The 12,912-nt window shown below is 41.9% G+C and overlaps 1 protein-coding gene across 7 annotated transcripts in view; it reads right to left on the reverse strand.

Moving 5' to 3' along the window:
* Positions 1-6,925, reverse strand: part of LOC144688879 (transcription factor 4-like) — a 124,752-nt gene extending 117,827 nt beyond the window's left edge. For 5 of the 7 annotated variants that reach the window (XM_078555887.1, XM_078555884.1, XM_078555885.1 and 2 more), the window contains exons 1-3: positions 6,637-6,925; positions 5,663-5,757; positions 4,973-5,045 (exon numbers count right to left, since the gene is read on the reverse strand). In XM_078555887.1, the coding sequence (XP_078412013.1) occupies positions 4,973-5,045; positions 5,663-5,737 (148 nt within the window). In that variant the 5' untranslated portion in view covers positions 5,738-5,757; positions 6,637-6,925. Of the gene's footprint in view, positions 1-4,972; positions 5,046-5,662; positions 5,758-6,098; positions 6,120-6,636 lie in introns of those variants that run through there. The other 2 variants (XM_078555882.1, XM_078555886.1) reach the window with 2 other exon arrangements.
* Between the last annotated feature and the right edge of the window lie 5,987 nt (positions 6,926-12,912).

A 12,912-nucleotide genomic window follows, 5' to 3' on the forward strand; every position in this document is an offset into this window, starting at 1 on the left:
CTGAAGCACATATAAATATTGTATGCATATATTTGCAACTCTCTTCTGGATGGTGTCCTATACACAACAACTCAAGTTTTAGTGTCCGGGTCTCTCCGTCACAGTTTGGATCAATGTAACAATGATTTTTGCCATTACTTTTAAATCAACATACAAGTTGAATAAACCAAACAGATCAGCCTTGCAAAAAAATTTATCATTTTAAAAAAAATTAAATTATAACTTTTAGCAGAATGATGTGCAATTATTGTGCCAGCTTTTAATATGGTCAGGCTAGGGTAATTCCAATATAAACCTTTAGCTACACCCCTCTAAATTACACAGAAGTGCCCGCTCACCAACTGAATATAGAAAATTTAGCAACAATTCTTAATGCTTAGTCATGTGATTATTTTAAAATTCATTCTTCCCATCACATGGGAAGTTATTGCTCATTCAAAAGTTAACTTGTGTAATGGCTTACACCAATAACAAGCTCAGATGATGCCAAAAAAACTGCACAATAAGTTCAAAACTGGTCACTGCAGCAAGATAACAAAAAAAGTCACCACTAAAACACCAGAAATATATTGAACAGGAACTGCATTTTGACCAGTGGTTCAACCTCACAGGTTTTGATGACTTTCACTCATGTGGTTTAAGAACTTGTTGGAATCCCTCATTGTAAGTAGCCCTGCAATACTGTGGACCACAGGAGCATATCACTAATGCCTCATCAACCTATATGTAGTCCACATCCAAGTCATTCCTGGCTTCACATTCAAGTTCTAATAACACAACTTATTTTAGTCGTGAAAATGTGTTTGTGAGCCAAATTATCAAAATGGTAGGTTAGGTACTGTAATTACAATTTCTAAGCCTTTTCATTTTCTTGGTTAAATAAATATTTTCTGTAAAAAACTGTGGTAAAGAGAGTGGGACCAAGCCAGGATGATCTTACAATGGTGAAAAATACACAAAGATTCAAAAGCATCAGCTCCAAAAGAGGCCATTCAGGCAGATATTCGCACAAGTTCAGAAACCTGCATAACTTCAGTTTTCCTCCCATGATAATATTTATTCTGAGCTTTGCAAGCAAACCTCCAAGTTTCTGTTGTAATCATGTTTTCTGAAACTACAGCAGCATTGCTCATTCTTCAAGCTTTTATTTGACACCGCCCAGATTGAAGAAAATATTTAAATACAAAATCCATAAACGATGGAAGTAAAATATATATGAATAATGACATGGGTCATTCTGAGAACAATATGCCACATATTAAAATCATGAAATTTGTATCACACCCATGTAAAAGAAAACAAGCTGCAAAACCAAACAAATATCACAAACATATCAAGAGAATCATACTGTCCCAAGCAGCCAATATTGAGCCCTGTGCATTCCAAATTTTCACATTTCAAAGCCTCACTGGAGTACACTCAAATGCTATACTATAGTGCATGCCAGTATGATAAATTTAGACAAGAAATCTATACTTATAACAATTTGCATACATTGAGCACATTTAAAGTAGTAAAGCCTCCCAAGAAGCGTTATTAAACAGAATTTGACATCAAATCACAAAAGACGATATTCGGGCAGGTGACCTAGAGCTTGGTCGAAGGGGTAGGTTTTAACTAGCATCTTAAAAAAGGAAGAGTGGGAAACAGAGGGGTTTAAAGGAAGGAATTCCAGAACGGAGGGCCTCAGCAGTTGAATGAACAGTCACCAATGTTGGAGTACGCAAAATCAGGGGTGCACCAGAGGCCAAAATTGGAGGAGTGCAGCTACTTCAAAAGGGTTGTAGGCAGGAGGAGGATACAGAGACAAGGAGGAGCAAGGCCATGGAGGCATTTAACAGTAAGGATGAGAACTCGAGGCTCTGCGCAACTAGGAGCCAATGTAGGCCAGCGAGCACAAACTTGATGGGTAAATAGAACTTGGTGTGGGTTTGGATATGGGCAGCAGAGTTTTGCACGAGTTTAAGTCAATGGAGTGTGGAAGATGGGAGGCTGGCCAGGAACGCATTGGAATAAATCAAGCCTGAAGGTAACAAAAGCACAGATGAGGGTTTCGGTGAAATCAGGCAATGTTACCAATGGAAAGCAGTACAATACCTACCGAAAGAATGGGACTTTAGGTATTACACAAAGACTTGTAGTTTAACCTGGTCTTGCATGAGGATCACAAAAAGGTTTAAAATCAATGTTAACACGGTACAATATTTGTATTTGCCAGAATAATCTCCTCTAATTCATGGACCGACTAAAACGGTGATTACTGTATTGTTTTATTGAATACAGTTCATCGGAAAATGGCAACAGTTATTACTGAAAGTTCAACGGACAAGGGTTTACAACTTTCCATGGTTGGCTATTTCATAAAATGCCATTAAGAAAAGTAGGACAATATCAGGGAATTGGCCTGAAGTGTGAATCAAGTATAGAAAGTTTTGTGAAAACTTAGGCCAAGTAAAAAAAAACTGTTACATCAAGCTCTGGAGTGAAAAACTGCAGTAAGCCACTAAACTGCATTCTTCAATCTTACGAAATGTATGCTATTATATATTGCAGTTAAGAAGAACAGCTAAATATACTAACTTAATCTCACTAACAAAATGTAATAGTCTGTCAAAACTCTTCCCTCTGCAAAGAACCTCAAAGCACAGCTACAATGTTAAAAAGTAAAAATTCAAATTTACAAACAGCGTTATGTATTTTAATACAACAGATGTTGTGCAGGGAACTAAAGGCTGTAATTCAATCTCTGGATTTAACAGGCTTCCACGAACTCTTCAAGCTTTCCCATTTTGATTCAAGGCATCAGGCAGAATTTTGTGGCGTCGACAGGGTCACGGCAGCCGGCTGCAGAGCTGGCAAAAGCCCGCATCGCCTCTTTTCGGGAAAGCCTACCACATCTTGCTCCACTCAAGTACTTGACAGGCCAGCAGCAGCAGGCTTTCCCCTGGGATCAAGGACCCCAGGGGCAGAAGCCAGAAGCTGGCAGCTCTATTAAAAGCAGTGCCACTGGGGAGGCACTGGCTGCTGCCGGCAGGACGCCAAGCTGAGGCCTAGCATCGTCACCGGATCCTATGCCAGAGGTGAATGATGGCGGGAGGGGGAGTCATGGGATAGGTGTCAGCAGCAAGGGCCAGGGGGTTGGCTCTCAGCAGGCTCCCATCTTCCCATTGCCAGGTCCCTCAAACAGGTACTGAGTGTCTTTGACAGAGTGGCTCCCCTCGGGAGCCCGCAAGCAACCCCACATGGATTCACCTGTCCTGTTCCTCACAGAGAACTCCGCACCCACCACTGGGTTAATACCAGCGAAGGTGGAGGAGGCCCATAAGTGGACATTAACAGGCGGTGGGGCAGAAAGGCCGTCCATGGGCCTTCCTGTCATGGACTTAATTGGGGGGGTGGGGTTGTCCTACTCCATCACCTTCCCACCTGATTCAATGACCCCACCAAACTCACCACAGGGTAAGACACACGATTTGCTCATCAGCCAAAAACCCTAACTGAACTACACACATCTCAACATCGCATTTGTACATAACTTCAGTTTGTTTTTCCCCAGGTTTTTGGGGGGGGGGGGAGAGAGAGAGAGAGACATGGAGTATTAAGGTTGGAGGAAGAGAATGAACATGACATCACAGGTATTCCACAGACAGGGGGAGTTTTACTAAACAAGTATGCATACTAGCTAACTTATGATGACTTAGTTTGATTTTCTTTTAAATAGTAATATGTAGTCTTTCAGCTGTCACAAGATTCAAAAGCATGAGATTTCTTATTTCCCGTCTTTTATTTTATAAAGTCTCCAGTGGGAAGGTTTATTTCAATTGTGCTGCCACAACATAATACAACTGGAGGTGTTTGCAAGACTTCAGTAAAAAAGTTCCCCAAGGAAATTATCCTCTTTTCTCCAATACATCCCCACCATGCCTGTAAACCATAAATCTAAATCTGGAATGTGATTAAAGTCAAACATTCAATATCCCTCATAGCAGAAAACAAAAATTATATGTCTGTGATAATCTACCTCCAAAAGACAACTTAACATTTCTGCAGCACAACAGTTTTCCCAACAAGAAGTAATTTCTTACAAATGTGTTATACAAGTAGATTTTTTTGAAAGGCAATTTTTACTGAACTGCCTCATCTAAAGTGTTCACTTTTTTAAAAAAATGTTCTCTCCACCTTAATCACAACATTAATCTGCATGGTGTGGAAATACAAATTATCTGAGTTTTAAATATTTATTCAAATAGTTACTATCAGGGAAAATTAAGCCAGCCAATCTCAATTTTATGCACACATAATGGTTAGCACTGTAAATGTGCAACCATTCACATGGGGATCAATCATCTTGCATCCTGCCAGTGAAGGTGAAGTACAAAATCCACCAATAAAGGCACAGAATGCATCACATTTAATACAAATTTAGTGGTTTTTCCAGCAAGGATACATACGTATTTGTACAAATAAATCTAACATATGACAATCACTAGACAAGATGTCCACAGCTATACAAAAACAAAATGCAGTTTCTGTTAGAAGAGATGATGTTTGGCCACTACTTGAAACGCAAGACAATCTAGCTCAAGAGTGAAAAATCTCTGTTGATGTTGGACTTTATCCAATTACAAGGGAAAATTATCAGGAAAAAGCCACATAATTCCTATGATTATCTTTTTTTTTGTTCAGCAAACCATTGCTTCTTTTTACTACTTCAGTAAAACCCTTCAGGCTGCTTTCCAAGATACCTTACTCCATTTCACATTCCCCACTGATTTCCCAACTGTGAATAACTATGCAAATTATTTTTAATATAGACCATAGATTTTAAAAGACTTGAAACAGGGCTAGTTCTTTCTACTTACAACCTCCACACGAAATGCAGATCCAGAGTTTGAAGATATAAATTGTGCCAGAGTACCACATTCACATGTATACAACACCCTGCCCACAATAAAATATGAACAGACTGTACCTGTTCCCCCAAACTGGTTGCTTCCTAACGTGGTTGGTCGGTTCTTTCCATTAGACGCAGGTGGAGAAAACATCTAAGAAATAAAGAATACAGTGTCATTTGAATAAAAAAGATTTTACAACAGGGTGTCAAATTCCCTCCCTCCCAGAACCAGGCTGAACAACAATACTGCCTGTTTTTTTTAAATCTTAAAAACCAAGAATATTTTGGTTCTCTAAATTCATTAAAACCACAACCAAACTCACAATCTTCACACTAGTTCCACAGTGTTTGACCAAGAACTCAGTCTCAAAGTGCATCATTTGCTCCATGTAATGACTGAATTTGGACTACCATATTGCAGCACATATTCTTAGGATTAAACGTTATGCAAAAAAAAAAGAGCACTCCCAAACAAAAGATTGCCAAGTACATATATTACTGGAGCTCTTCTGACACTATTACCACTGTCTGGCATATAATGTGTTTTTTTTTCCCAAAAAAAACACAGAAACTCACCAACATCCGAGTCGTCGTATACTCATATACATAAAAAAAAATAAGCAAATCTACAATACGCGAAATAGTAACACAAGCCAGCTACTCTAAAGTGGTTGTGCACCCCGTAATTACATTGAGAGAGAGAGAGAGAGAGATCCTGCAAAGAAAAATATCGGTCACAAATACATGGTACACCGCCATAATCCTTACCGCACTGAAATCCAGCAAGTCGCTGAGTTCTTTGTCCGTCCCTATGGCTGCCATTCGCTGCTGCTGAGGATTCATTTTGACAAATTAAAACACCCCTAAAAGAAAGGTTAAAAAAAAATGGAAAGCAAGCCTTACTACCCTTGATTAGATGTGATGTTAATCACGAGAATCAAAATAGACCAGTCTTCGAGTTAGAAGAGAAAAAAAAAACGATTTGACATTTTATTTCAGAGAGAAAAAAAGAAGAAAAACATTCAACAAGAAGTGCAAGAAGGAGAGACCACTTTTCCTACTCGCCAGAAAGCAAAATCAGGGATGGATTGGGACAACTCGACTCGGGATATAATATTCCGCCCCCCCCCCCCCCCCCAAACAAAAAGCAACCAAACAAAAAAAAAGTTGATGGAAAAACGTTTCCTGCTAAAAAAAAAATTACCTCAGCTTCTCGCAGGCTGAATTCATCCCATTAAAATTCAATCCCAACCTATTCGAGTCAAACAAAAATGTTGTGCATGTGCGCCCCTCGCTCCCAGAGTGGCTGTTAACAACTTCCAAGGCATAAAGCAGCAAAATCCACTTCTTTCTAGAAGAGAAACCCCCCCACCCCATAATCACAACCCCCCCCCCAACCTACCCCCCACCATCACAACCCACCACCACCCCCCCCACACAAACACCCCCCCCCCCCTACACACAAACCACCCCCACCCTCCCCCCCACCACACAAACACTTTTTAGGTCCGAGAGACCGACTGACGATCGTTCTCTCCCCCCCCCCCCCCCACAAACTGCTCGGCCCAGGGATTTTACAATCTTTTTAAACTTAAATCCGCACCGAGACCCGAGGGCGAAACAACAAAACACAGAGACTGAGACTGTGAGTGAGAGACTGAGTGGCTGAGTGAGTGAGTGAGTGAGAGAGACACAACTTTCTGCTCCGTAACAATAAAAGTACATCCACGCCGTTTGTTTACCTCTTCGCCGAGCATCCGAAAGTCAACATTAAATGGAAGGGAAGCGGGACTCGGAACGACCGCCGAAGCTGCAAATGTGGTCCGCCCTCTCCCAGCAGGTTATAGGGATCGCTCGATCGCTCCCCCACCCCCCCTCCTCTCCCCCTCCTCTCCCCCTCCCGGCTCGGCCCCCCCCCTCCTCCTCCTCCTCCCCAGCAGCAAAGTTTACAGGCTCGAGCCGATTGCAAACGTTCACCAATCCCGCCGCACGGTCACAAACGCATTCCCAGCGGCCGACATATTTACCCTCTTCAGCAGCAGCAGCACATTGGCGAGGCGGCCGAGATATCCATGCGCCAACATCCGGGGGCTCATCCACCAACTACTTGGAGAATAACGAAACCCGCCGCGGGCCCACGGACCCACCACCGCCACCACCACCACTACCGCCGCCTCCTCCTCCTCCCTCCGACTCCACGGGAAATGCCGTGGCGGCTGGCGGCTGAAAGCGGGTTGGCTGGTTGTTGGGCGGAGGATTGAGTGAGTGGGTGAGTGGTTGGGTGGTTGTTTGGGGGGGGGGGGGGGGTGAGGGTGAGAAGCTCTGAGGCGAAAGGCGCGCCGATCTTCGGCCGGGACAATATCGCGCGTAGGTGGACGGCGGGGCGGCTCGAGCGCTGCGCGGAGGGAGGGAATGAGGGGGGGGGGGGGGGGTGGGGGCTGCCCTCCTCCTCCTCCTCCTCCTCCTCCTCTTTGACTGACAGGCGTTCCGCTGGCAACCCCGGCGCCCGGCCAATCGCCAGGCGGCCCGGCCCTGATGGATCCAGCGCGGGGGCCCAGGGGCGCAGCCAATCGGCGGCCGCCGCGCGCTCTGATTGGCTGACGCGGCCTCCCGCACCCGCCCCATCTCCCATTTCCCCCCCCCCCCCTCCCACCTCGCGCTGGGGGTGGGGGGAGAGGAGGCTCCACTCGCAGCCACTTCAACACCCTGTGTGTGTGTGTGTGTGAGGGAGGGAGGCTGCTTCATAGACAGGGAGCGAGTTGGGGGGGGCGGGGGGAAGAGTAAGGAGCTGCTGGGCTGGGCTGCTGGGGAATTGCAGCAACACTGACCTGCTAACCACGCTGTAACAAAAATCGCACCTCTACCCTAACTCATAACACAAGACATATGTTTCACCCCCTTTAACCCAAGTGTGTAACAAATCTCTCTCTCTCTCTATATATATATTTATATATATATATTGCAAGCTTGGAGGAGGGTTAGTGCGAACCGGGCTAAACCAAAACTAAACCAACAGATATTTCACAGGAAAGGCAAACGTCGCTGGATGGAACAGCACTTTGGAATGGCAGTGATGTCATCATTTTACTGGAGGGCTTCCAAGTCTCCTCAGATGTCCTGCTACTGAGATGTCAGACGTATTCGGAGCCTGACTGAGCCAAACCAAATTGTGAATTAAGTGCCCCCCTCCCTTCCTCCCTCCACCACCATCCCAATCTTCAACACATCCAAAATACCCAGCAAAACAGTAGATTTTGCAACACAGAGGAGCCCGAGAGGATCATTTCATTTGCAAAACAAAAAAAAGCCTGTTTTTTTATTTATTCATGTAAGCACTTGTGGTTCTGTCCTTGCAATGGACGAAACTTCCTTGGTCTCTGATTCAGCTTGTGCACAACGTATGGTTTTATTTTACATAGGGCATGCAAGTTTATATATACAAAAATAAGCAAAAATAAACAAGTGCTGTAGAAGATTGTCACAGAGATCAAACACATTATGCTTTCATATGCAGAAATGTAGGCTCAAATCTAACTCAGACCCCAGAGATAAAAGTCTTCCTTCAGTGCAGGCCTCTCTGAAATTAGGTTTAATAGGCTAAGCATACAAACTTACCCACAATTTGGCAGTCCCATCTCACAACAGCTTGCATTTATACAGCACCTTTAATGTAGAAAATTCATAGAAAGGAGCAAAAGGCTAAAGATTTCAGGCATGGGGAAATAATTTGGGGAGGTGACTGTTGTTGGGATAGTGTTTAGAGAAGATGAGAGGCATTAGAGTTTTACGGAGGGCATTCTAAAATGTAAAGCCAAACCAACTGCCTATCAGCAACGGTGGCTTACCCAAACAACAGAATGCACAAAAAGATTTAGCCAACTGAAGAGTGCAGGAAAGGCATTCGACTAAGGAGGTTGCAGAGATTGGGTGGATGAGGCTGTGAAGGGTTTTCAAGGTGAGGATCTTGAAGTTGGAGTGCATAAAAATTGCTGTCTCAGCTTGACTCAGTTAGTGGCATATGCTTGCCTTTGTATTAAAAGTGTACAGTTTGAAACCCCACCCCCAAGGTGAAAATTTGACGAAGACTAAGTGCTACACAAAGTTGAGTGCTACACTATCAAATAAGTCCCATTTAAATATTAAAGATCCTGTAAAACTATTCAAAGGAGAGAAATGACTCTCACAGTGCTTTGACCACTGTTCTTCCCCAAACTGTCAGTAAAAACCAGTGGGGTGGTTGTTCATCTTGTGTGGATGTTTGCTGTGCATCAATTTTCTACCATCAAACAGCAAGACAGTTCAAAGTAACTCTGCTATTCTTGAGCTAAGGATTCTCAATGTCTGGCAATAGGTACCTGAAAGGGAAAGTCCTGCCTTCTAATAACATGGGCACCTCCCGTGTTAACTAGCACAAATTCACCACAAAATGGTATTTTAGCAAAAAAGTAAATTCATTAGTATGTCGGGACACCGCGGCCAGGTTTTAAGACACTCATTCTGAAACCAACTATCAGCTCTTTCGTCTGTGTTGTACAGTGCAATAGATATGCTAGCGAAGCCTGTTGCTTCACTAACGCAAAGCATTTAAGTACAGTTGCTAAATATCGTGGGCATGTTTTACAAATGCAACATAGTATCAGAAACTAAAATAGTGACATCTAAAAAGAGGGAATCCGAACTGAATTTGTGTGTCAGGTTGCATCTAGCCGCATTCCTTAAAATGCAGTGAGACAGGTCGCCTAAGCCTGTCTCAGAATAACTTGGGTTTAACTATTAATAGGTCATTGAGTATCCTGATTTCAAGTCCATTGATACCATCTCTCAGTCTGATGTCAAAATATCCTAGAGATATAATTGGTGAAATTTAGTAGAAATTTATCATAATTCTGCCCTTCTTGATTGGGGATTGAACATTTCAGAGGTGGAAAGTGCAATGAATAACCATTGAGAGTAACAATCTCAAAAATTGTTACTACTGATGTCCAATTTTTCGGAACAAAGTGTATAATAACAAAGAATGTTACAGCACAGAATCAGGTCATTCAGCCCATCAAGTTTGCATTATTGGTTTTCTCCATGTGAATATCCCATCCTCTTGTTTTCTCCCCATAACTTTCAATACAGGTGCAGATTTCAAATCTTGCCAGATTTCAGGTTGGGCGATTTGGGACATGGGCAATCAGGTCAAGCCAGGTTGGTTGGAGTCAAGGGTCACTTGGAGTGTGGGAATAGACTGGTGGTGAAGTGGTGAAGGACCACTAGTCAGGCGCCACACTGCGCCAATGCAGCATCTAACCGAATTGTCAGGTTAAGTTTTTTAAAATCTTATTCAGTTAAAATTGATGCATGACACATTCTAAAAATATCTGGTTTTTGGACAACTTTGGTTTTTGGAAAGCCAGATTTGAGACACTAATGTATTCCATTTATAAGTGGTTATCTAATTCCCATTTAAAATTCTGTACCAACTCTGCTTCTACTTTCGACATATGTTCTAGATTCACCCTCTAACTAGATTTGTTCCAGATTACCTTTTAACTTCTTATTGTTTTATCTTAATTTTTTTAGCCCCATTATCATCAGGTGTTCACCATACTGTAACCTTTCATGATCTTGAAAGTATCACTTGGGTTATCCGTTAGCCTTCTCAGCTTTGGTGGAAACATCCCAAACTTCTTAAGTTGGTCTTCATAACTGCAAGCCCTCAGGTAAATGGCAAATGTACATTGCACCTTTCCCATCCTTCCTATATGGGATTCACAGAACTGTTTGATAGTTCAACTCCAACCTAACTAAGCTATATCTCCCCCACTGGTAGGACTCCAAAACTGGCATCACTCTTGCTTATTTATTCAAGCTGTATATGTGATATTTTTGAAATTACAAGAAAGAAAAGCTGAATTTGAACTAGCTTAACTTTGCCCATTTATATGTATCATTTTGATCAGTTCTGTGGGTTCTATTGGAAGAATTGCGGTGTTTTTGCCACATGCTTGCAGGCACAACTAGTCATGCAACTAGTTACAGTTGTAAAATTGGTGCAGTTTTTTGCTATTAGCATGCAATAAAATATATTGTTAAAAATTGTTTCCGAAGTTCATTTTAATTTTTTTTATGTCTCCCTCCACTCCAAGTTAATCCCCCTTCATCAGTCCCATTTGGTACAACTTTGTGACTTTTATTGAGATTGAGGAATGAGAAACTTTATGTTGCTTTCATCAATTCTGATAGAATTCTGATCTAGTACGTCATGCGACACTCTGGAAAATTAAGGTATTGTTGGGTTTTATCCTGGATGTATACTCCAACTCCAAGATCCGTGTAAGGATAAATGATTTACTCACTGAACCCATCTCTTTGAAGGAGGGATAGTGTCCACCACTTACTCAATGTCTTCATCAATGACATGCTGAATGACACTTTAAGATGTGATGTGGAAGTGTCCATCCTGAAAGAATTGCTAGTTTGTTTTTTCCAGATAGTATTGCGTTGTTGGTGGGCTAATTTGGTAATTTGGTATACTCTACACATCATCTTAAACAATAGTCCAACTGGTGGAAGATGAAGATTGGCACTCTCAAGTGTATTATTATGGCTTAACACAGCTCAAGGTGGGCTGTTGAAGGTATTATTTGGGAGATATAAGCATTTTTATCTCAATTATTGGTATCTGGATGCCCTGGTGACTGCCATTAGCAGGGATGCAGTCCTTCAGATATGAACTCAGCAAGTTTGTTTCTTCCTTCTCTTCAATGATAAAAGAGCAAAGGCAGATAAAGATTGTGGTATTTAAGACAAGTGTCCACACAGTTGTCCGTAACGGTTCAAATCTCATAGGCATCCAATGGAAGGGCCATCCTTTTGCCCATGTGCAGAATCCAGAAATATATATTGTATGGTAAAGAAAATCTGCTTTGCAAAGTGTTTGAAATTACAATCAAGCCAAGAACACAGTACCTTTGTGTGGAAACAATCAAATGAGATTTAATCAAGTTTGAGATTCAAACATCAGAGTTGTAAAGTTATTTAACTCTCCCCTTTCCACAACGCTGAAGTCTTGAATTAGTCCTGACTTTGTCCTCTGGTTCTAAGGAGCAGCATATGTTATCGGAAGATGAGACGCAGGAGACATTGGTATGCATTTAATTAGAACCAACCTTTCATTGTTTTGGTACCAATGAATGCCATTGTAATGAGCTTTGACCATGGGTTACATAGACCAAATTGTAATATTTACATTGATAAATCATTCTGGCATTAACTAATTTACTGAAGAGATGTGCTTATTATTAGTATTCCAAAGTACTGCATCACAGAAATAATGGGAAGCAGTGTTGGGCCCTACAGCTTATCTCAGTCAAATTGGAAGGAAGAAAAAGTGTTATGTAAGATCTAATCTTCACCTTCAAGTGGAGAGTGATAATTAGAAGACAAGTCACCTGGACTCTGCCACCTCAGAGAGGACAATCCAGAACTACAGGGATGTGGAATATATATGTCTGTTAGATCTTTCAGATAATATGTGATGTACATTATGATGGATCCTATGAGAAGGGAGGAAAAATTTAAAAATGGGGTATAAAATAGCTAAAGATAAAGTTTTCTAACTCTGTAGCTGCTACTGATACAACTTTGGTTGATGCCTGGTTGAATGACACGGGTCTTATTGCAGAAAGAATAATATACCTCCAAGAAGGAAAAGTTTGAAGAGTGGGGGTAGACTAGCAATGATTATGCTGTTGAGCTATGATCTTTTTCTGTCAGGGACTATTAACCTAAAGAGTCCATCAAACTGCCTTCAGAGCTATGCCTTAGCTTTTAAATTAATTTTATCAATGATTTGCTTTTCTATTCTGCTTGGGTAATGGGGTAAGGGAAAGAGTAGGCCTTGAGATACTTGTACCTGTGGTGACAAGCAAAAGAAAATTTTGTGAAGTTAAAGCATTTTAAATATCGGGTTCTTTACACATGTATCAGTTAAGATTCATGGTAGAACTTGGAGTTGTTTGTGCTTGCCT

This window comes from Cetorhinus maximus, chromosome 13 (genome assembly GCF_964194155.1).
Source record: "Cetorhinus maximus chromosome 13, sCetMax3.hap1.1, whole genome shotgun sequence".
Classification (NCBI taxonomy): Eukaryota; Metazoa; Chordata; class Chondrichthyes; order Lamniformes; family Cetorhinidae; genus Cetorhinus; species Cetorhinus maximus.